This window comes from Cnephaeus nilssonii, assembly GCF_951640355.1.
Source record: "Cnephaeus nilssonii genome assembly, chromosome: 6".
Classification (NCBI taxonomy): domain Eukaryota; kingdom Metazoa; phylum Chordata; class Mammalia; order Chiroptera; family Vespertilionidae; genus Cnephaeus; species Cnephaeus nilssonii.
The window spans coordinates 55719979-55744713 of record NC_137077.1 but is presented as its reverse complement, the minus strand read 5'-3'; the positions used below and the strand labels follow the sequence as shown (position 1 = coordinate 55744713).

Genomic DNA, 24735 nt, shown 5'->3' with positions numbered 1-24735 from the left:
TGCCTGCCTGCGTGCTGCACAACCAGATGGGTTTGCAGGACCCGGTGATTCGCATGCCCAGAAACCAAAGCAGTGCATACTGTTCATCGGGGAAGCCCAGGGGCCCTTGTGATCCTTCTTGGCTAAGAGACTGCTGCTGTTTGATTGTAGATGAGACCAACTTGCCGGCAGATATCCCCAGTTATTTGTCGTCTCAGGGAACGTTAGCTGACAGACAGGATGGGTACGTGTCCTCAGAAAGCGGAAGCCACCACCAATTCGTCACTTCCTCAGGGGGCGGATTTTTCTTACCACAGCACGACAGCAACGGTAAGTGTTTGAGGTGACCATCTTTGCTCTGGGCTCTCAGAGATGGTCGTTTTGAAATAACCTAATGGAAGATTCACATATAATATTAATTTTCACCAGAAACGGATCTTAGGACGTGGCCTAAGGTCACTAGTAAAGCTAAAGTTAAATACATTTTCTTACATACTAGAAAAATCTTTGTTTCTGACAATAAAAGGAGACAAGTAGGTTAAGTAAAATTTAATTCCTCCATGCAAGGTAAGTATTTTCTTTACATTATAAATATTCTTTGGTGCCTTGAATGTTCTTCTTATTAGATGGCATTGGCTGGCTTCGTGCATGGTCTTAAAAGTCACATGATTTAAACATCTTTTTATTAGAGAAATCTAATTCTGACTCTTTGCTTTAAGAACTGTATGGTTTTGCCCTAGCAGGTTTGGCTCAGTGGATAGTGCGTCTGCCTGTGGACTGAAGGGTCCCAGGTTCGATTCTGGCCAAGGGCACATGCCTGGGTTTCGGGCTTAATCCCCAGTAAGGGGCATGCAGGAGGCAGCCAATCAATGATTCTCTCTCATCATTGATGTTTCTATCTCTCTGTCCCTCTCGGAAATCAATAAAAATATTTTTTTAAAAAAAGAACTATGGTTTTAAGAAAAAAAGTGGAGGCAGAATAAGTAAGATCACAGCCTCAGTTCAAGAGCCACTTGTGACACTCCCTGTGTCTCCTTGGACAGCTACAGTGCTTCCTGTTAGGTTGTTGTGAACATTAAATGAAACGGTAATGGAAAACTACTTGGCACATATTAAGGGCTCAACAAGTGGAAGCTATTGACATTATTTTCAAACATTTTGGCACCTTTTCCAGCAAGCGTTTATTGAGTGTCTGCTCTGTGGGGGATGCCACACTTGGGAAAGAAGAATATTTGTTTTCAGTATTACAGTTTCGTCAGTGGTGAGCAAAAATTCAACTGACAATGACAGAGGGCTAGGTAAGGCAGTAATAGAGGGCACAGAGATAAGAAAGGATGTTCTGGTTAGACTCATTTGGTTGCAAAGAGCAGAGGCCCAGTTTTGTTCACATGTAGCAGGGTTTACTAAACGGACACTCATGAAAGTCTACATGAAAGGCTAAAGGGGCAGAACTGGAGCATAGCAGTGCCCCGTTGCCTGGGTGCTGGGCCTGGAGGTCGATCTGCTCTCAGGGCCCTATAGGGGTCACCAGCATTACCGAGTCGTCACAGCCACCCTCTGACTGTCCAGTTCCCGCTTCCAGGCACGTGGCTCATCATGGCACCTCCAACCCTCACCACATCTCTTGCCTCTCACCTGCTGTGTCCACTGCTAACTGGCATCCCGTTTCTGGGTTGTTTAGCTCAGATACTCACGATAGGATTTGGTTTTGGCTGAGCCCATGTTTCCTCGGGCACTAAGAGGTGATTGGTTAAGCGCCAGTCTGTGGTCCTGATCACTGTGGCTGTGGAGGAAGGGACAATGCTGATGGCATCCTGGGGTTCAGGTCCCAGCGCTTTGCTGCAGCACTCGTACACAGACCAGTTTCTCTTGCCAACAGGTGGGGCCAATGGTTAATGGTTAATCAAGTTCCTGTTAGTGAGATGTCACGAGTTTACCCAATCCATAGGCTCCGATGCATTTTTTTTAAAGCCCTAAATTTCTGCAATTTTTTCCCTTTATACGCTGCTCTATCCAAAGTCTGTAAACGTGGGAAATGCCCAAAGTGGAGAGAGTACTGAATGGTCCTTGAATAAAATGGGTTCAGTGACTGAGATATCTGTTTTAAAGGGACATGTCATATTGACAACAGCAGTGAAACCGACGTAGAAGCTGCCACAGATCCATTCCTGTGTCCCTTTCTGGGACCCCCAGGCCCTGTGTATGTGAAGGGGAATGTATATGGGCCGGATCCCTTTGAAGCCTATCACACAGGTATGTGGTCTTCCTACTTGAGTTCCGTTTCCTGCAAGGTTTCTACCAGCGCGCTCTCCTTCTGATCCTCTTCTCTCCTTCTGTCCCAACGTGGAAAAGGTTGCGGCCCGGACCCTCGAGCTGCTTTAATGGACCACTGCGAGCCCGGTTGCCAAAAGAAAAAGGAGTGCTCCCGCTGTCCTCACCCTCCCGAAGAACCCTGCGAGCAGAGTGGCAGGGACGTCGGCTGGCCCTCCCACGGGAGGAAGTTAATCAGCGCGACTTACTCTCCACATGAAGGACACGGCCCGAAAAACGTGTGTCCAAACAAGTCCTCTTCAGATTTTAGTCCAAGTTCAGAGCCGGCGTCCGTGACTTCCAGTAATTCGTTCATGGGTAAGTTGATTCAGTTACGAGACACCTTGACATGGGACTCCTAGTCCACGTGGCGTGTGGGAGAGGAGAGAGAGAGAACTTCAGATGCTGAGCGAGGGAAAGATGTTTTTGATTTTTAATGATTCTGTTATGACAATCCTATTGGTTGGTTTGCATATTTCTAAAAGCAGAGTCAGACATGGGGGATTTTCCTTGATTATGTATTTAATCCATAACGAAGCCTTAGGAGCTTTCTGGGTCGCACTGTGTGTGGCATCCTCTAGAACACACGAGTTTCAGGAGTGACTTAGGAGCGCAGTTGGTCGGCCGTGTGGAAAAAGTGGTTTTGGGCTACAACAGCCTTCGGGGTGGAGTTGTGTGCCCTGCATGTTTGTGGTTTGGATGTCTGGTGGTTTATAACTAAACCTGCAGCCGAAGGGTAGACGGCGTCCTACCTGGCAACAACTAACGGCTCGTCAGCCAGGCTGGACTGCCTTTGGCAGAGGAGACCAGCAGAGCCTGAAAGCCCCCAGTGGCGGTGGTCGACGCTGCTGGCACCGAGGTTCGTGTGCAGACGTCTTTCGCCTGGTGCCTGGAACCGGTGCGGTGGAAGAACTGAGGTCATCTGCTCACTGAGTGGAGATAGGGGGAAAGAAACCACAGCGTGTCTCGTTTGTTAAGCAATAGAATTTTAAAATATTTTACCCAGCTATTAAGACATTTTATATTTTGTCACAGTATAATTATTTATATTCCTTTTTGGAAAAAAAAAATGAAAGTAATATCTTTTATAAAACTCAGGCAAGAATTTGAGTCAATTGAATAATATTGTGCTACTAAAAAGGAAAGAACATGACATAAGGATTATTTTAAAAGATGCTTTATTCAGGCACAGTTTACTTGTGTGTTACTGTCTAAACTTGCCCTTCTTGGAGACTGTGGGCTCTTAAGCCCTAAAGCGGGGTTTTGGAGAACTTATATTGGGGAACTTCATTGCTCAATGATGAATATTGCTATAAGTCATAGAAGTGATAAGGAATAGACACATGTATTGAGTGGATACATATATATATATATGAGGGATTTAAGTATCCTGTCATCTAACACTTCAAAGGGCCTGCCTAGGGATCTCAGGCATGCACCCCAAGGGGGATCTCTTTAAACCAGACTGGTCCTGAGAGACCTCTAGACTGGAAATTCCGCAAGGAATCCTGTAAGTTCAGTCTCCATAACACAGATACACATACCCCCGAGTACCATAATGTGGGCTTATAGAAAATGTTTATTCGTGTTCACGGGGCAAGGTGCTCCATTTGAAGTGCTTTCTGATGACTTCATGTTAGCAAAAGGTGCCATACGCTCAAGGGGTTTCTTTCTTTCAGGAACGTTTGGAAAGCCTCTGAGGAGACCTCACCTGGATGCCTTTTCAAGCTTTGGACAGCTGTCGGATTGTCAGCCAAGAGCCTTTCACTTGAAAGCTCATTCTTCCCCAGACTTGGACTCTGAGTCAGAGGAAGATGGGAAAGAAAGGACAGATTTTCAGCAAGAAAATCACACATGTACCTATAAACAGACCTTAGAAAACCACAGGACTCCAAATTTTCAGTCTTATGACTTGGACACATAGACTGAATGGGACCAAAGAGTTCTAATATACTACTACCTCAAGTGGACTTTTATTTAAAAGAGAGAGAATCCTATGTTTTTAAATGGAGTTATGAATTTTAAAAGGATAAAATGTCTTATTTATACAGATGGACCAAAATTACCAAAATTTATAAAAATTTTATACTGGGAGTAACTTTCATATAAGAATTTCTTTTTAAACTATTTTATAACTTTGTTTTATGCAACAACAAAAAAATCTTGTGTAAATTAAGGGAATAAATCCATGACTATTTTATGTATTTTTATAATGCCAGATTTTTTTTTTATTGAAAATAAGTACTAAAGCAATTTAAATAATACCTGTCTTGTACTTTTTTTGAATAGAGGTCACTTCATTTTACTTTGCACATTACATTTAATAAAATGTATCATTTTGATCCCAAGTGCCATCTATATAATAGCATTTTTATTGTTTTCAACACTGTGTAGGCTTAATTATTTCATATTATGTCTCAAATTGATGAAAATTATATGCAGGACATAAAAATATGAGCAAATTCAACCATTTTGCTTACCTCCTGGGGTTGTAATACAGACTCAAATCAGATTAGTGTATGTGAAAGCACATAGTAAGTGAGAAGGAGCTGCAAAGATTCAAGGTACGTTAATTTGCTTCTAACTCTTCAAACAAAAGATTTGTTATACTCTGGTTAATATAGTACAACCACCATTGCTTAAGTCACCGCCGCAGCCATGAGTCCTTAATTATAATAATGCCTTATGTGGTCTAATGCCTTGTGCTTTTCCAAATAGTTTCACATTCACCATCCCTTTAATTATAACAAGGGTGGTTTTTGCACATTTCTATAGTTAAAACAGCTAAAGTAGATGTGGATTTTCATCCACTGTTCCAGGTTATGATAGGATGCTGGTAGAATTCTTTGCTGTTCTTACCGATTTTCTTATAGAAAAAGCTATTCTAAGCTATCCTGCAACATTCTTTAATAATTAAAATAATTTTCTAATTTGATCATCATAGCTCTATAGTTAAAAACTGAGTATCAGATCTGTTAAACACAAAATAATTTAAATATTTGTTTTAAACAGTAGTTAAGTGACATAGTTTGAAGCAACAGAATGAAATAAACTTACTGTAAGTTTAATAACACAGATAATGCCCTAACTGGTTTGGCTCAATGGATGGAGTGTCAGCCTGCAGACTAAAAGGTCCCAGGTTCAATTCTGGTTAAGGCCACATGTCCAGGTTACAGGCTCTATCCCCAGTAGGGAGCATGCAGGGGATAGCCAATCAATGATTCTCTCTGATCATCATCATTGATGTCTCTATCTCTCCTTATCCCTAACTCTGAAATGAATAAAAATGTACTTAAAAAAAAATGCAGATGATGAAGTTGGATTTTTTTCCCAGTAAATTCTTGTTCACATCTGTAATTAAAACAATCTTCTCTTGCCCAAGAAAAATTAAATTGGTATGGAAGGAGTTAACATAGCACATTCAGCTTTAAAATCGAACCAATTGAAAGTGTGACTGTATGTCACTGTCAGTTCTTTGAAGTAAATTGAAAACAGCTCTTAGAAAAAGCAGATTCTCCTCTGAGGAGATGTTGGGTAAAGTTTTCCTGCTCAGTGAGTTCAGAGCTTTGTTGTTTGTGAGCCAGGAGCCTGGAACCCAGATCGCAGTAAGATTTTCCTTCTTTAATTTAGACACCGAGTCCAAGGCAGGAAGTTGATTCTCCCTTGGACCACAGTGACTAAAGTGCGAAGAAGTGATCTCAGATGCCTTGCCTTTATCATATTGCCAAATTTTCAAATCTTATTGTTGATTTGTCTTCATTATTGCCAGATGTGATGCAAACATCGCTAGGGACCTCTTCAATAATTATGAACTTATTTAAAGCATTTAACTTTTCCAGACTGAAGCACAGAGGGACATTCAAGTCATTAATGCCTGAAATTCAAAACTTAGATTCATTCTGCATCAGTATGATTTTCCCTTTTACTCTGCTCATATGCTGAAATTATGGATTGCATATAATCTTAGCTGCTAGAGGAACAGGAGGAGCTCAATTTCTTTTGGACATTTGCAGGAAAAGAATATAATTTTGAAACTTCACATTCAATTAACAGAATGAGTCTAGTAGGTATTAAGAAATCCTAAAATAACATAGACTTAAGAAAAAAACTTATGTAAATATATATCAAATTACTTGCCTTATTTATGAGGAGGAATGTTTAAAATGTTTAATTATTCTATGCTTTCTGATACAAGACCAATTCATGTACAACATATCCTAACAGATTTCACACAACTTGTATTTTTTGTTCACTATTGACACTAAGGATAAGATAGTTATTGTGTATAACTTTATCTGTTTTTTAAAGATATTGGGGGAAATATTTCTTAATTATGGCAGACAACATTTTCTAAAGATTAAATATCTGTAGAACTTTTACAATTTATTTTCACAGTGTTCCTACAGAAAGAAACTAACAGTTATTTCTCAGAATAAAACCAATGGGACTGTGGTTTAAAACTTGACTGGAAAGTGCTTTGATCTTTGACACACTTGAGGGGTTTTAGTCCTTTTGATTTAATGTGATAGGAAGTAATTCACAATCAATATTGCAGTAGATGTGCTATGCTGGTATTTTTCTAAGAGAATGAGAACCAAATGTCATTGCAAAATGCCTGCCCTGTCCCTCCCACTCTTGGAATCAGCAGTAATTGGACTTGTGTAATAAGATAATTTATTTTTATTTTTTTAAATAAATTCTTTTTTAAATTTTATTTTTAATTAAATTTATTGGGGTAACATTGGTTAATAGGATCATATAGGTTTCAAGTGTACATTTATATGATACATACTGTGTATATTGCATTGTGTGCCCACCACCCAAAGTCAAATCATCTTCCCTCACCATGAATTTGGCCCCCTTTGCCCTGGTAACCACTATACTGTTGTCTGTGTCTGAGTTTCAGTTTTATATCCAACATATGAGTGAAATCATGGTTCTTAGCTTTTTCCAACTGACTTATTTTCACTTAGCATGATAGTCTCAAGGTCCATCCGTGTTGTCACAAATAGCAGTATTTCATCTTTTATGGCTGTAGTACTCCATAGTATATATGTACTATACCTTCGTTATCCAATTATCTATTGAAGGACACTGGTTGTTTCCATGGCTTGGCCACCATGAATAATACTGCAATGAACAGGTGTGCATATGTTTTCAAATTTCTCAGGAAGATACCCAGAAGAGGGATTGCTGGGTCATATGGTAACTCTATTCTTACTATTTTGAGGAACCTCCATACTATTTTCCATAGTGGCTGTACCAGTTTACATTCCTACCAGCAGTGAATGAGGGTTCCTTTTTCTCCACAACCTCTCCAACACTTGTTATTACTTGTCTCGTTGATAATAGCCATTCTAACAGGTGTGATTGCATTTCCCTAATAGTGAATTTGAGCATCTTTTCATATATCTGTTGGCCATTTGTATGTCTTCTTGGGAGAAGTGTCTGTTCAGGTCTTGTGCCCATTTTATTTATTTTTTTTACTGGATTTTTTGTTGAGTTGTATGAGTTCTTTGCATACTTTGGATATTAACCCATTGTCAGAGCTGTTGTTAGCATACTAGTAATTTAGAAGTACTTTTTTAAAACAGCATTTTATTAACACATTGAATAACACAATATCCTGCCAAAAAAATTATTAGAGTCTTTAAAGAGGGGTACAGTTTCTTCACACAATGAATAATTTCAGTCTTCCAGAAATATCCAGTTACCAGAACTTATCTTTTCCATGAGGCATTTTAATGTATAAGAGTGTACTGAAACTATCTTGAGAGTTTTCAAGTTTGACCTAAAATGGCTCAGAGGTACTTTAGTATTTTAACAGAGAGGAGGTCTGTCCACGTACATTTACTGAATTATTCCAATATTTTGGGCCATTTGTTTTCGTTTTGTTTTGTTTTTTTGAGAAGTTTGATGGTGGTGGGGTGTTTTCTAATACAGATGTTTGATTTCACTTGAGGTAGAAAATTTATGTTATAGATTGAAATGTGTACAATTTATCAAATACATTGTTACTGTTGCAAAAATTGTAAGTTCATTTCCCATTTTTACTCTATTTCCTGTCAAGGATCTGAATTCTTTATCCTGAATTCCATATCCTCCCATATGATGATTTATATCCATGAACACAAATTATAACCAACCTGGCCGGTATAGCTCAGTTGGTTAAGTGACGTCCCATGCACCAAGAGGTCACTGGTTCGATTCCTGGTCAGGGCACATGCCTGGGTTGCAGGCTCAAACCTGGTGGGGGTCTTGCAGGAGGCAGCAGATCAATGCTTCTCTCTCATTGACTTTCCTATCTCTCCCTCTCCCTTCCTCTCTCTCTAAAATCAATAAAACTTACTTTTAAAAGAAATTGTAACCAATATTCACATGTAGATTTTTATTAGATTTACATTTTTTTAATTAAAGAATTTTTGAAAATACATTTTAAAGAGGAAGGCAGAGCAACTCAAGACCATTACAATTTTATTCTCAGATTTCTTCTACAATTATTTCCTCTTTTTCACATATCTTCGTTGAGTTTCATGGTTGATTTGGGCTTTTATTTTATTATGTCCAACTTTTTTTCTTAAATCATATTTGAGCATAACACCTAATGCCTTCATGAAATTACTGTCATTTTTTGTAATTATATGATATTTCTGCATATGGCTTTATTTTGACCTATCTACAGCTCAGAGTTGACATTTGGTAACAACACACTATCAGTTGTCAAACTTTTTTTTTATATACTTGGTTGTATATGTTGCATAAGTGATATGAATTGAGTAAAATGACTCTTGTCCTAATTATTATCAGTGGGATAGGAAACAGGTATGTAAATAAATACTTACAATACAATGAGTTAAATGCTGTAACTTAGTAGGGCCCCTGTTTCTGGAACTAATTTGGTGTCTAATTCTACCTGAGCTACCTAGAACTGTTGAATATACTTCACTCAGCATGTCCTAGAACAAGCTGATTATCTGGTCCAGTTCTAGTACTCCCTTTGCTTAATTAGCAATTATCACCATTCCTGTTGATTTTGCACCTGAATTATCTCAAGGCTGTTCATGCCTTTCCTCTTATCCCATTACCACAGCCAAGTTCAAATCATTATCTGTCCCTTGCAGCAGTGTCTTCTTGCCCCTTGTATCTCTCTCAACCAACTCCTTGTTTCACTGTTGCTAGAATTGTTTTTCTAAAATGGATCTAAATTGGTCACCTTCCTGTTTAAAAACCCTCAACAGCTAAAGTTTAAGCCCCGGTTATAACATGTAAAATTTTCCACACATTGATTCCAGCCCACCCCTTGAACCATCCATTCCTCTTCCCCAGCCTCCCCGCTTCCCCCCGCACTCCCAACTTTTTAACAGGATAATACAGTACCCCTGCCCAGCCCCTATGCACCCCTATGGCTTTATATTGACATATGTACAGCTCAGAGTTGAAATTTGTTAGCAACATACTGTTGGTTGTAATTGCGCATATTTTCTCATTTTTAGTTCAGCAAACATTTATTGAGTGGCTACTGTGCTAGGTGCTGTCTTAGATGCTTAGGCTATACTATACTATTAAAACAACGATTCTTCCCCCAAGAAGCTCCTAGACAAATGACAAAATTATTTTCCTGAAATGCTCTTTCTCTTCTCTCATCTGGCAGAACCCACTCCTCTTTCAACACCAAACCTTCCCTTTTACTACAACTTTTCCCCATAGAATTTTATATGAATCATCGTGGAAAAAAATCATAGGGAAGCCTGTGTTGTTGTCTTGTTACTTGAGTCTGGTCCATAGGTTTGTTCATGTCATTTTTGAATGTGGCTATGTCACATACAGTATATCTAACACACATACACCCATACATGCAGACATGTTTATATTTGCTGCGTGACGATGGAAGCAAGAAATCAGAATGTCCTCCTCACCAGAAAAAGATCTAAATGAAGTGGGAAGTGACTGTGAAGGAGAAAGTGAAGATACCCACGTTCTAGGTTTTGTGATTTAGATGGATGGTAGCACCCATTAACTGAGACATAGAACGTGATAAGTTTGGTGAGAGATAATAAATTTTATTTTCTACAATTTGAGGGCCAAGTGGCAATTGTAATCAACTATTGGAGAGAATAACACACAGGAGAGTAAGCCATGCTCCTGACCAAGGGAGTTGAATCTAGCCTGTGCGTCCGTCTGAGTCTTGAGAGGGTCTGAGAGGAAGAGAGTTGGTGAGTGAATAGATAAGAGAGCCAAAAAGAGTAGGGGACAAAAGATGACGTTGAATTAGCAATAAAGCCTAAAAAAAGGACCATCACATCTTGGCTGCATTATTATAATAGTCATGTAATTAATCTCTTTGCTTCCAACCTCACCCTCTTTAACAACATAGCCACTAGATGAACTTGTTAACATGAAAGTCTTTCCTTGGATAAAACCCCCTCCGTAACCGGGCCTGCTCCACTGAGAAAAGGCCCATGTTCTTGCAATCGCCTCTAAGGCCCTAGAATCTGACCCCTGTGTGACCTCTCCGGTATCATCTCCTACTCATCCCCCACTGGGCCCCTCCCCCAAGCCACATGCTCCTGCTTCAACTTCTACTCTGCGTGGAGTGCTCTGCCCCTGGATGTCAACATTGCTGGATCTATCCCTTTTTTTTTTTTCAGGACATAGCTCAAATGATTGAATCTTCTTTGGCCACCCCATATAAAATTGCAGTCCCCACCCCTGATACCACTAAGCACATTTTTTTGCTTTATTTTTCTTTTTAGCATTTGTCACGGTGTAACATACCATATATTCAGCTCATTTGTTTTGCTTATTGTCCGTCATCCTCATTTATTGTTTATCCTTTTATTTCCTGCAACTGGAACAATGCTTGACATATAAAAAGTGCCCAGTGCGTGATTGTTCAATGAATGAATAAATATCTAGGCAATTAGTACATTTTCAATCTCTCTTTCGCTCTTTATTTTTCTTTTGCCTTTCTGAAAATTCTTTTTCAGGCTTTAATGCCAATTTCAGCTGTGAAGGTAGTGAGGATTATAATTGTGTATTTTGACTTTGAAGTCAACAGGTTTTGCTGATGGATTAGATGTAGGGTATGGAGATCAAGGAACACTGTATTCCAGGTCTGCTGTGGCCCGGAGCTCTGCGCCCCAGGCACTCTGTGCCCCAGGCCTGCCATTGCCACTAGGACCTCCACTGACCAGCCAGTTCTCTGGGGGCAGAGAAAGAAGTCACCCATTCCCTAGAGGTTCTCTCAGCTATGGTTGTCCCGTAGCCAGAGGCCCAAATAAACCAAAGGCACTCCTTTCTTTCATCATATTGTTCTGTTTCCACACTCACACCGTGCCTGTCCCTTGTCCTACACCTAATCATGCCCTGTCTCTTGTCCTACACCTCTTACAGAAGCTTCTAGACAACAGGAACAATGCAACTGGAACAATGCTTGACATATAAAAAGTGCTCAGGGCATGATTATTCTGTTGCAAAACTCATATACCAACAGAGGCCAGGCACATTCCCTAAGTGTGTGAACTGGGCCAGATACAATACATTAGGGAACGGCGGGGACGGGTGTCCATCAAAGATGCCAACAGCCCAGACACTCTGGGAGCTCCATTGTTTGGGAGCTCTTGGATACACCATGAGTGCATCCAAGAACCAATGTTTCAGTGAATGGGTGTCTTGGGCATTCTCACCACGATCCCCTTTTGCTGATTTCGTCAGGTTTCCTCAATGCAGACCTAACCTCAGACCAGGTGTTTCTAAATGAATAATTTAGATTTATGTTTCTAATCCAGGAGGAGTGGAATCTAAGTGTAAAAGAGAGCTATTAAAGCTAACTACTCTATTTTGTAAATGAAGGCTGTCAGAGGAAAACATTTTGAAGGTGTTTCTTGGTTTCTTTATTCACCCCCCCCTCCCCAGGGGAAAATGAATCCGACCTTTTAGGGCCAGGTGTTTTTTACGGTTTAGTAACAGCATGGCAGAGAGAGGGTAAGCTCACTCAACTTTTCACAAAGTAAAGTTTATACTGGCTTTGTTAATGTATGTAATTTTAAAGGTGCTGCATAACAATAAAGCAAAAAGACAACCATGGTGTCTTGTGTTCAATTCTGTTTGGAAATCTCTCCTGTCCACAGGAAACTCAGCAACTGGGGAGTCTAAAGTGGTCCCAGGCTCACCCCCACCCTCACTCCACTTCGTTCTTACAGATGCTCATATAAATCAATTAGGGGCTGACACAGCAATTGGCAGCCTGACAAATGTTCCATAATAATGCAGCTCAAGAGAATGTGGAATTTCTGAGGTGATGGTTATAACGCTTTCAATATAGCTGTAAATTCCATGCCATGTCAGCACAGGTGGAAAGTTGAGTCATAAATAAAATGTTTCCCCAATTCCTAAAAAGCTCCCTAGGTGATTGACCAAAGAAAGTTGTGATTTAACTCAACCACTTAAACTTTCGGGGAGTAAAAACCAGACCTTCATCAAATTCAGACCAAAAAAGGGGGGAGGAAGGGGAGAATGTGGAGAGAACAGAGGGAAGAAAGGGAAAGAACACTGGCAGCCAGGTATTAAAATGAGCAAGGGCTGCTCCAGCTGAAGCAATTAGAGTGCTCATTATTTGGGAAACAGTAAAAGAAAAGACCAGGGCTAGACATGTGCTCAGTTCCCTGGGAGTAATTAAAGGAGGCACACCACTTCTCCCCCTCCGTGGACCACAGCATGTCATGCGTGCGGTGACTTAACTTTTCCACTGTAGTTTAATGGCTAATGATGGAAGCATTTGTGATTAATGTGGTTCTAGCAGACCCCTCTTCCACTTGGAGAAGCCCCATGGACTTAAGCCAATTACCTTATTGGGTGAGGGATGAAGGGAGAACTATAGTTCTCATGGGTTTTCTCTGGGAATCTCTCCAAGGGTAGGTACTTCTTCTTTTAGTATTCTCCGTAACTTTGAGCATTAACTTCAAGGACATGGTAGACATACCGATGCTACAGTGAAGAATGAATAAAATCAAAGGGTCGCTCTCAAAGATGCATTCTTTCAGGATACCCAAGATAAGCGGGGCCGTATTAGCAAGTTTAGTGGAAGACCTAAAATTTGAAAGCACTCCAAGTCTGACTTTTTAAAAAATGGAGTCTCATTACTCTATCAATTTTATTCTTAATTCTCTATAGTTTTAGATGTCATTATGTCCAAGTATATCTGGATTATTTACTGGATTCATAGAGATATAAGTATTGAAACATTACTATCTGAATTGCTGTTAATGCATACTTTTATTTTCAGAGAGATGGCTAAGTAGCGTGAAAGAACCCTTGTTGCCAAGATAGTAATTGGTTTTATTTTTATGTCTTCCATTTCACATTTTATCTAGCTTCTCTGCCAAGTTAAGAATATCTATATATGTGCACAGATGTGTGTTTGTGTAATTCTGAGTAGGCTCTTAGGATAATTCTACTAAAGATTCTAACCATCATAAGTATATCATTAAATTCCTCTCTGATGTAATAGCTATGAAGATATTACAGAGGAGCCAAAGATAATATCTATTATCTGTGAAATGAATACTTTTCATATTTGTGAATCATAGCTACGCTTACTTCTCTGTTCCTGGGACCAATTGTGACTTTCATTGGGAACATCAGTAATTCCCAGTGTTGCTGAATTTCACAATATTTATAAATGTCTTAACTCTTGACTTGCACTTCAGTGACCTTAATTCATCAAGTATTTTTATTATGAATGTTGTCAGAAAAGACCAAGCCCCTACTTAATCAAAACTAATTAAGCAGTTAAGAATAATTTTCTATTTTTAATATATTTTTGTTAATGTAATGTATTTTAATCTTTCTATTATAGATATTATTTATATAGTCCCATGAAATATAAGACCTGAAGGGCAAATCTTCCAACTAGATATTTCTACAAACTCTTTTCCTACCCTCTGCTCATCATGGACTACACTCAGTAATATTTACATTCAAATGTGCTATACTTTTCATAGACTCCAGGTGTTAACACATAATCTGTTTCCTTTTCCAGACAATAAGTCTCTTGTCCATCCCATGAACTACAGCTCATTCTTAAGGTCTCAGCTTCAAGGTCCCTTTCCCTTGCAGATTCCCTAGACAAAGCGGGTGCTCCCAGGCTCCGTGGTCCTTTTATGCCTCCCATTCTCCCAGATAATCATTTTAACCTCCTCTGTCCACAAGTACCCCAAACCTCCTCCTCATCACCTGTTCTCACTCAGCTAATTTTATTGAGAAAATAGAAGCAAACAAAAGAGAAACTTCACAAAGTCCACCACTACCCACCTATCTGCATCCATGCCCAAAGAACTTGCCATCTCTCTTGTTCTTTTCCTCCTCTGCTGTGCATACACATCTCTTGCCTGCCACCCCGGGTCTTCCTGAAGGGAGGCAACTTTGACAGATGAGAGGTGTGAACTGCTAGAACAAGTTCTGGACTGTTTGGCAGCTTACCAATTTCTCAGATATGACATCTCCGAAGACGTCCTACCAGACTGGACAATCAGTTTGTCACAAAATGATGGTCAGATCGTTAATATTGTCTTTTTGCTTCTCATCCCTTCCCACCACACTCCCTCTATCCTCATTTCTGCTTCCTTATAATTTCACCCTCCCAATCAAATATGAAACTTTAACATATTGAACTATGTTAACACATAGGACCTTGTTTATCTAGGCAATCACCGTAAGACATTTTTTGTTGTGTACTAGATCCTCCCTTGCCTATTCAAGGCCACTGATCCAGTAATTTCCTCTCTTACATTATCCATTTTTATCTCTATTCTGGATTTTTTTTTAAATAAGGATACAGGTCAGTGTTATTTCTCTCATATTAAGAATTAAAACCTGGATGCCATCTGGACGCCATTTCTTTCTTCATTTGCTCTGATTTTCTCCTTGTTTTTTATTCTTGTTTTACTTTTCAAACCACAAAACTCTTGGAACAGTTGTATCTAGTTCCTCACCTTCTATCCTTTCATGAACACCCCCCCCCCCCCACTTCAGGCTTCTGTACTCACCTTTTCACCAAATTGCTTTTGTGGTGGTCACCTAAGACATATATGTTTCCAAGTCTGATGGTTACTCCTCAATCATGTCTCTGCCCTACCCACCAACAGCATTTGACAGTGATCAATTCTGCCTTAAACATTTTCTTCTGTTGGCGCCCCAGGACATTTTCCTTCTACCCCCGGACTGTGTCTTCTCATTTTCCTTTGGTGGTTTCACCTCATACTCCAGTCTCTTAACTGTGGAGTCCTTGAACCTCTTCTCATCTCTATCTATACCCAGTCTTGATGATATTGTCTTATCCCATGACTTTACATACCATCTAAATGCTGATGATTCTCATGTCTATATCCCCAGCCCATTCTCTTCCCTGAACTTCTATTCCTCTGCCTCATTGACATCTTCATTTAGATTTCTGTTAGGAATCTTGAACTTTACATGTCAAGCACTGAGCTCCTGACCTCCCCTTTTAAAAGCTGCTCTTCCCATTGTCCTTCCCATTTTACTTAATGGCATCGTCATTCTTCCCTTGCTCATGTGTAACAAAAATAATAATAGTCACTTTTAGTTTTTTAAAGGACTTGTTATTTTTTTAAAATATATTTTATTGATTTTTTACAGAGAGGAAGGAAGAGGGATAGAGAGTTAGAAACATTGATCAGCTGCCTCCTGCACAGTGTGCCTGCAACCAAGGTACATGCCCTTGACCGGAATGGAACCTTGGACCCTTCAGTCCACAGGCCAACACTCTATCTACTGAGCCAAACTGGTTAGGGCAATAGTCACTTTTAAATTCTGTCTTTCTGTGATACCCTATTTCCAATCTATGAGAAAACCCTGTTGACTGCCTTAAAAATATATTCAGAATCCAGGAACTTCCACATTATCAATTGCCATCAATCTGTTTGAAGCTACCTTCATCCTCACCTTAATTAATGCAGTATACTCATAATTGGTATCCCGGCTTTTGTATCCTTCAATCTATTCTCAGGAACACTACCAGGGTGATCCTGTTATAACATACAGATCATGTCCCTGCTATTCTCAAAACAGTGCAGTGAATTCAGAGTAAAAGACAAAGGCATTTGTCTGGAAGGCCATACAGGAACCAAATTACCCTGACATATCTGACACCGTAGCCTACTATATTCTCTTCCCGCTCACTACCTCCAACCACATGGACAACCTATAGCTCCTGGAAAGCAACAGCCATGTTCTCACCTCAAAACTTTTCCCCTTGCTGGGCCCTCTGCTTCTGATGAACTCTCCTTGCTCTTCCTTTCCCTCTTCTGAAATGACCTTAACCTAAATGTTCACGTGACTCCCACTCCTTTTAATCCATCAGGTCTTCAGTCAAATGTTTTTTTCCCCCCTCTGGCAGGTTCCCTTTACCCTCTAATTTCAATTGTTTAACATTCCCCTACCTGTGTTATGATTTTCTTACAAGTTCCCACCATCTAACCTACCTTATAGTTTATTTTATTTTCTCTCTCCTTTCACTAGGATGTAAACCCTATTAAAGGCATGACTCAGTAGGTTCATGACTATACCCTCAGTGTGTGTGGTAGCACCTTTCACACAGGAGACACTCACTCAGTGAATATCTGCCCTTCCCTCATCACAGCCTCTGTCTGACTCTACAGTAAGTGTTTGTTAAATGTCTCTCTTACACCTGGGTGACAGTTTGCGAACTGGGTCAGAGTCTATTTTCTTCTACAGCATTCACAAGGCCTAGCGGAGCACTGGTGCAGAATCAGATGCTCAATAAATATGTCAGAAAACTGAATGCAATTTTTCTATTATCCACATGAGTTACTAATTTAGATGCATTTAGATGACTGATTTGCTAAATTTAAATGATGTCAATGGGATAGTCAAAAACTTGGCTTTTGAAAGCTCAGGACATTCATAGTTTCTGCCTTGGTTTTAAGAAACATTCAATCTTGTTAGTTACAAACACATTAGCAATATTTGGGTGGCAGTCATCACTTAGATGGGATGCACTCCTAGAGATAAAGGCCCCATTTACCATGTTAGAATTTGAATCATATGAATATTTAAAACCAACTTCCCCTAAATGCCTATGCAATGTTTCTCCAGCTCCCACTTCTTCTTTGTCCTTTAAAGAAAACAATAATTACTGTGTATATATATAAAAAAAATCAGTGTCTGTGATGACTATGATGACCAAATGACCAGTCACTATAATGCCCACTGTGGCCAGCGAACCGCCCAATCAGAGGCTGGGGCTGGCCAGCCAACCTCCTGGCCCCTCCCCTCTGCTGGCCTGCCCCTGATTGGACTCTCCCATCCATATCAAGAGCAGGGTGCACAGAACCTGGACCCTTCCTGGCAGCCCCGAGTCCCTGGGGTTGAGAATTCTGATGGCCTTGCTCAGAGACTAGAGGTGCCTGATGGGCAGGGACAGGGACCACAGGCCTCCAGGGAACACCACAGAGTTGGCAAGGAGAGGAGAGGGCCTGTGGAGGGGGAGGAGGCAAAGCCAGTGGACATCAGCTCAGAATCCAGCCCTTCCCCCTCATCCCAATAGGGAGCCAGGCTGGGCAGCCAACCTCCTGCAGCCCCTCCCCCTGGCTGGCCATGCCCCCGATGGGCCCCTACCACCCTGATCGGGCTGAAGCCCTTCCCCCTGACCAGCCCCACCCCTGATCACCCCCCCACCCCAGTAGCCAACCACCCATGGCCCTGCCCCCAGGCTACTGGGCCCTGATCGGCACCCCCACCCCATTCAGGGGTGTGGCCAGTGGCCCACCACCCACAGACCCTCCCCATGGCTGGCCCCGCCCCCAATCGGCCCCCAACCCCAATCAGGGCGGGCCGCCGGCCAATTGCCTGTGGCCCCTTACCCCAGCCAGCTGACCCTGATTGGCCCAGATCGGGGTGGGCCAGCCAGCCAACCTCCCGCCATCTCTTCCTCCTGACAGGCCCAGCCCCGATCAGCCCCAATTGGGGCCAGGCCAGCCAGACCCCACCCATGCATGAATTCGTGCACTGGGCCTCTAGTTCTTATTATAAAAGTAATGACACTAAAACTTTAGAGATACTAGTTAGGAAACTAAAGAAAATTTGAATCATCTGTTATCTCTTTTTTCTGTGTATACCTGTGTTATCACTGTAATCTGATCACACTTTTATACCTTATTTTCCAGGTAAAACACCATATATACAAATACATATAGCATTAAATATAATATGTATGTACATTTATAACACATAAGTCCTACAGGCATACTTTTAAAGGATAAACTTATCATGGTGATCATTTCACAATATGTACAAATATTGAATCACTATGTTGTACACATAAAACTAATATAATGTTATGTCAATTATACCTCAATAAAAATATATGTAAATGATAATTTATCTAACTATTTTCATATTATTGGACATTTAAATTACTTAATTTTTCCCTAAAAAAATAACATGTTTATAAATGTTACTTATTTGCTCAGAACAAATATCTAGAAGAGGAACTATTAGATCAAAGGATAGGTACATTGTAAAGCTTGATGTATTTTGTTCTTTTGAAAGACTCCATTAACTCACACTCAACTAGCAGGGTATCTGAAAAACTAGTCCCACAGTCCTTATCAGAAGTATTATGTCTATACATTTTTAACAATCTGAGAAATGAAAGATGGATTCTCATTATTTTAATATATGTAAAAGGTATTTAGTACTTGTTGTATGCCAAACAATTTTTAGAGCACATAAAATAAATTAAATAATTGATCCCCATAATATATCTACAAAGTAGGCATTATGAGGTATCCTATTTATGCCATCATATTACAGGCAAGGAAAATGAGGCTCAGAGAAGTTTAAAGTCCTTTTATCTAAGTTAAAATGTTAAACTAAATAATTTCCCCTAGGTTAAAAAATATTTTAGCTTGTCACCAAGCCTGAATTTGAACTGAAGTGCAGTTTTGAGTCTAATTACTTAATCCCCATGAGAGTGAGGTTGAATTATTTAATGTTTATTGGTTCTTTTTCTTGCTTTTGTAAATTTACTGTTCAAAACATTTTCCTATTGTTCTTTTATTCACCTTTTATTGACATGTAAGAAATATTTATCTAATCACTATAGAAATTTGTGGTACAGTTCGAAAATGTTTCTCAGGTGAGTTGTTTGTCTTACTTCTGTATTTAGTACATTGGCTTAGAGACATTTTATATTTTGTACAATCAAATTACTTGCTTCCTTCATGGCTTTAGCTTTGCTGTAATATTTAATGCATCTTCATACCAGAGGTATAGAAATAGCCACCTATATTTTCTTCCAGTTCTTTCTCTTTCTTGGGGTCACCTTTTGCTGCCATTTATTTTGATGAGAGGAAGGGACTTAAACTTTTTTTCAGATGATTTAACAATTTCCCATGACCATTTATTAAATCATCCATTTCTTTTCTATTGATAACACAATGCTTTCTTTATCATATACTAAATCTTCTTTAATCTACTCAGATCTTATGTCTAGATCTTTTTAACCTCCCTTAATTTTGGAAGGGCATATTTCAAAATACCATTTTATGAGTTCTATAGTGTTGTGATATGGAAAGAACATGTGTTTGGGATTTACTAGATATATAATTCTAGCCAAGCAATTACTTTGCTCCTCTTTCTTTTGTAAAACAAAGAAAAAGCATATTTGCTCAACCTATAGCTAAGGTTATTATGCAGCAAAACAAATTGTAATGAAACAAGGTTTAATTACTCAAAAATCACTATGCAGATGTTTTTCAGCTACCATGATCTATGATAAGTATTGGATCACCATTTTAAAACATTCATGATAGGAAACAATTTCCTTACTTAAATTAACTTGAATAAAGGATACATTATTTTGTAAGTTCACATTTTTTTATTGTGCTATTTCTAAACCAAGTAAATATTTTAATCCTTTGCAAGGGAGAAAGTCTTTTGCCACAAAGACTCTTTTGATAGCCAGTCCTCCTGTTCCTTCTCTTCAATAATAAATGTTTTCTTTGAAAAGTCAGTGAAGTATCTTTCTTCTAAATATGAAAGCAGATGTAGACATTTCCCCCAGACATAGATATTGATGCCAGAATGTCATTACCAGCCCTGAGAGATGTCTATGCAGACTCTCCGTCCCAGTGAGCTGAGCCCCCAGGGTCTTACCCCTGAGCATGATTCAGAGGCCCGTAGGTTTGTTCACATTTCTGCAACGCACTGTTTATGGCGAGCAGAGGTAAAGATCCCTCATTCTCTAAGGAGTCTCAGGTAGGGTGGCAGTCACCTGATAAGAAAGATGAAAAATATCCTGGAGATAGTCTCACCTTAAATATCTCCCCAGTTTTCGATCAGAGAGCCTAACATTGCACCACGTCTTGGGTTTTGACATATCTTTCCTGGTTGTGCAAAGATTCTTTGGAAGAGCCATCCAGCCCACATGCCTGCTGATGCCTTCAGCCAGATGCAAGTTCTTCCTTATCAGAACCCATCTCACCTGAAACCTCTCTTACAAAGGTAAGTATGTGCTGTCCTAGATTAGAGGTGTTGTTGTTCTAGGTCTCGCTTTCCCCAGAGCGAGCTCTTGGGCACAGTTTTGTCGCCTAGCCCAGTGCCTATCACAGTTACCCAATATATGTGATTTGGTTGGAATAAAAGTCAGTGTTTGGAGGAAGTTATTAAAAACCGTAGGAAAACAACCACCCCCCTCCCCCAAGTATGAAAAGGAAGATAAATATTTTGTCGCCCTATGGTTTTGGCTTGTAGAATCTACTAGAGAAAAATGTACTTATTATTACTCAAGGTTTTCCAGAGTCATGCCCCAAACCATCTTCTGGGGGTGGCCTCTAGTCTGCCACAACTTCTACGTCCTCTTCAACAAAGCCTCATGGACAGAAGTTGTAGGGCCTAACACTGACTCTCTGTGCAGCCTCCCTTTCTCTCCTCCAGGCTTCAAAGGTTGCCTGTTCTTAAAATTTATTTCTTCTGAGAAATCATGTATTATTCCTATACAGCTGTCCACATCCATAGCTATTACACTCTTCATTATTCATTTGAACCTAATTTACTGAATGGTATTTTTTTTTTTTTTTTACTTTTTACATGTTTCTATTCTGTCTGTATAGCTGGACCATTAATTCTTTGAGGGAGCATACAAAGTCTGGGCCTTTTAAAATCATATTTTAAAACCATCTCAGTGCTTCAGTTAATACTAAATAAAATTTACTTAATTAAATTACCTTTCTAGCACAAGTCATATGTCTTAGAATCTTGATAGGCAACTTTAAAACTTTCTCTGGAACCTGCCCTTCACTTTATCATTCATTTCTCCTTTCTCTTCTTTTTGTTACAGCCCTTGTACCCAGGGGCTGCTCAACAAGTGTTAATGGTCATGATCTTTTTAATCAGCAATTTGTAAAGTGGGTGATTATGGTCTATAAGAGACAAGGGAGACACTATTTTCTATCTATGCTAATAAAAGACTTGACTTATGAAGACAATATCTACAAACAGTGAATGGCAAAACTAAACTCCTTAGCTCTTCCACAGCAAATAGTGTCCAGATCCAAGAGGAAGAGTGACACCTGTTGATCCGGAGATGCTCATTGATTCCGGCCTGTGTCAGCAATAAGAGCCGTAAATAATAGCATCTCCAGTGCAAAGTGGTACTTGCCAACCCTTTATAGCAACGGACATCTGATACCAGCAGCATTTGGTTTGTGAAGTTTATTTGCAGTTCACACATTTGTCAGCAACCGTATTTTAATCCATGCTCACTTAAACAGCACATCATTAAAGATGGAAAAAGAGCTACATAAAAATACAACTAAAGCATGTTTTTTAAATTACTAAGGAAAACTATGAATTATGAAGGAGTAATTCTAATAAGAGTACCTGGTGAAATATGACTTCTTTGGATAAAATTATACCTCTGTAAATTTAAAAAAAAATGAAAGTTTTAAGTTTTGTGGCACATTTTACATTCTGAATAGCAATGTATGAGAGTCTCAGTTGCTCCACAACCTCACTAGTACTTCATAGAGACAGTCTTAATAATTTTAGACATTCTAATAGGTGTGTAGTGGCATTTCATTAAAGTTTTAATTTGCATATCTCCAATAATGAATGATGTTGAGAATCTTTTCACATGCCTATTTGCTGTTCACATATTTTCTTTAGTGAACTGTATGTTTATATCCTTTGTCAGATATATGATTTGCAAATATTTTCTTGGAGCTTGTGGCTTAACTTTTTAATCTCTTAATGCTATTAATTATAGAGCAGACATTTTTAACTTTAATAAAATTTGATCACAATTTTTTCTTGTATGATTATGCTTTTTCTATTATATTTAAGAAATATTTGTCTAACCCAAGGTCATAAAGATTTTCTCCTATGTTTTTTTCTATAAGTTTGACATTTTTAGGTTTTATATTTTGGTCTGTGAGTAATTTTTATTTTTGTACAGGACACAAAAATTTAAATATATGTGATAATATGGCATATGAATCAATTATTTTATTTATTTGTTTTTCTTATGACTATGCATTAGTTCCAGCACCATTTGTTAAAGAGATTATCTTTGCTTCACTGAATTACCTTTGCCATTGAAAGTCAATTGATCCTATAGATGTGGGTCTATTTCTGTATTCTCTATTATGTTCCATTGATCTCTCCATTAATTTTAATACCACACTGTCTTGATTACTACAGCTTTGTAAGAAGTACTGAAGTCAGATAGTATAAATGCTATGCAGTGGGTTAAATGGTGTACATAGGGGGAACCTGTGTTACTTTATTTGGGAAAAAGAGAGTCATTGAAGATGAAATTATGTTAAGGATTTTGAGATAAGGAGATTATGCTTGATTATTTGAATGGGCCCTAAGTCCTTAAGTCTGTATACATAAATGACTCACAGAGGTGAAGTCAAACATAGGGAAGTATTATGATCATAGAGATAGGGATTGGAGTGATGTGGCCACAAGACTACATATTAAGGAACTATTGGCCCGGTGCACAAAATTTGTGTCCCTCAGCCTGGTCTGCACCCTCTTGCAATCTGGGACTGCTGGCTCCTAACCGCTCACCTGCCTGCCTGCCTGATTGCCCCTAACCACTCTACCTGCCAGCCTGATCACCCCCAACTGCCCACCTGCCAGCCTGCTCGCCCCCAACTGCCCCCCCCCCCCGCTGGCCTGCTCGCCCCCAACTGCCCCTCCTCCCCCGCTGGCCTGCTCATCCCATACTGCCCCCCTCTGCCAGCCTACTTGGCCCCAACTGACACCCCCCTGCTGGCCTGCTCATCCCCAACTTCCCCCACCACCAGCTTGATCACCCCCACTGCCCTTCCCTCCTGGCCTGATTGCTCCTAACCACCTCTGCCTCGGCCCTGCCACTATGGCTTTGTCTGGGCAGCAGCCTGGGGCAACCAAGGAAGCCAACCCTCCCGCCTGCTGTCCGGCTGGTGCCACCATCTTTGTCACATCAATTTGCATATTCCCTCCTTATTGGCTATGGGCGCTGCTATCTTTATCGCGAAGTGATGGTTAATTTGCTCTTTTATTAGATAGGATGCTGACAACTAGAAGATACAAGAGGCAAAAAATGGTTTCTCCCCTAGAGCTTCTAGAGGAAGCCCTGCTGACACCTGATTTCAGACTTCTGGCCTCTGGAACTGCGAGAGAATGATTTCCGTTGTTTTAGGTAACCTAGTTTATTGTAATTTGTTAAGGCAGCAACAGGAAACTAATACATCCTTCAACTATATTTTTCCCTTTCAAAATTGTTTTGGCCATTCTTTGTGCTTTATATATCCTTATAAATTTTAGAAAGAGCTTGTTAATGGCTACAAAATAAAAGATGGCAGGAACTTTGATTGGGATTGAATTGACTCTGTAGCTCAGTTTAAGGATAATTAGCATTTTAACAATATTGTGTCTTTCAATCCAAATCTATGGTATATCTGCCTATTTTTTTGGTTTTCATTAAGTTCTCCCAGGAATGTTTCTGTATGTTTTAGAGTATAGGGCTTGCATATTTTAAATCAATGTATCCCATAGGTATTTTATATTTTTTATTACATTGAAAATGGTCTTATGTTTTAAATATTCAATTTATGATTGTTCATTGTTATCAAAGAGAAATACAATGGACTTTGTATATTGATCTTTTATCATACAACTTTGCTAAACTAACTTATTAGTTACAGGAGATTTGTCTGGATTTCCTACATAGGCAATAATGACATCTGCAAATAAAGACAATTTATTTCTTCCTTTCCAAGATGAGAGAGATGCCTTTGATTTCTTTTTATTGCCTTATTACACTATTGCGACCTCCAGTATATGCTGAGTAGTACTATTGAGAGAAGGCATCCTTACACTGTTCTGATTTAGGGAGGAATAATTCAGTCTTAC

The 24735-nt window shown here is 39.5% G+C and overlaps 1 protein-coding gene across 1 annotated transcript in view; it reads left to right on the top strand.

The window, feature by feature from the left end:
* The window catches only part of LRIG3 (leucine rich repeats and immunoglobulin like domains 3), a 50910-nt gene extending 42729 nt beyond the window's left edge, over positions 1-8181 (top strand). The window contains exons 16-19 of the mRNA XM_079774495.1: positions 151-309; positions 2089-2232; positions 2332-2607; positions 3969-8181. Of these exons, the coding sequence (XP_079630621.1) occupies positions 151-309; positions 2089-2232; positions 2332-2607; positions 3969-4213 (824 nt within the window). The 3' untranslated portion in view covers positions 4214-8181. The remainder of the gene's footprint in view (positions 1-150; positions 310-2088; positions 2233-2331; positions 2608-3968) is intronic.
* Positions 8182-24735: the final 16554 nt, after the last annotated feature.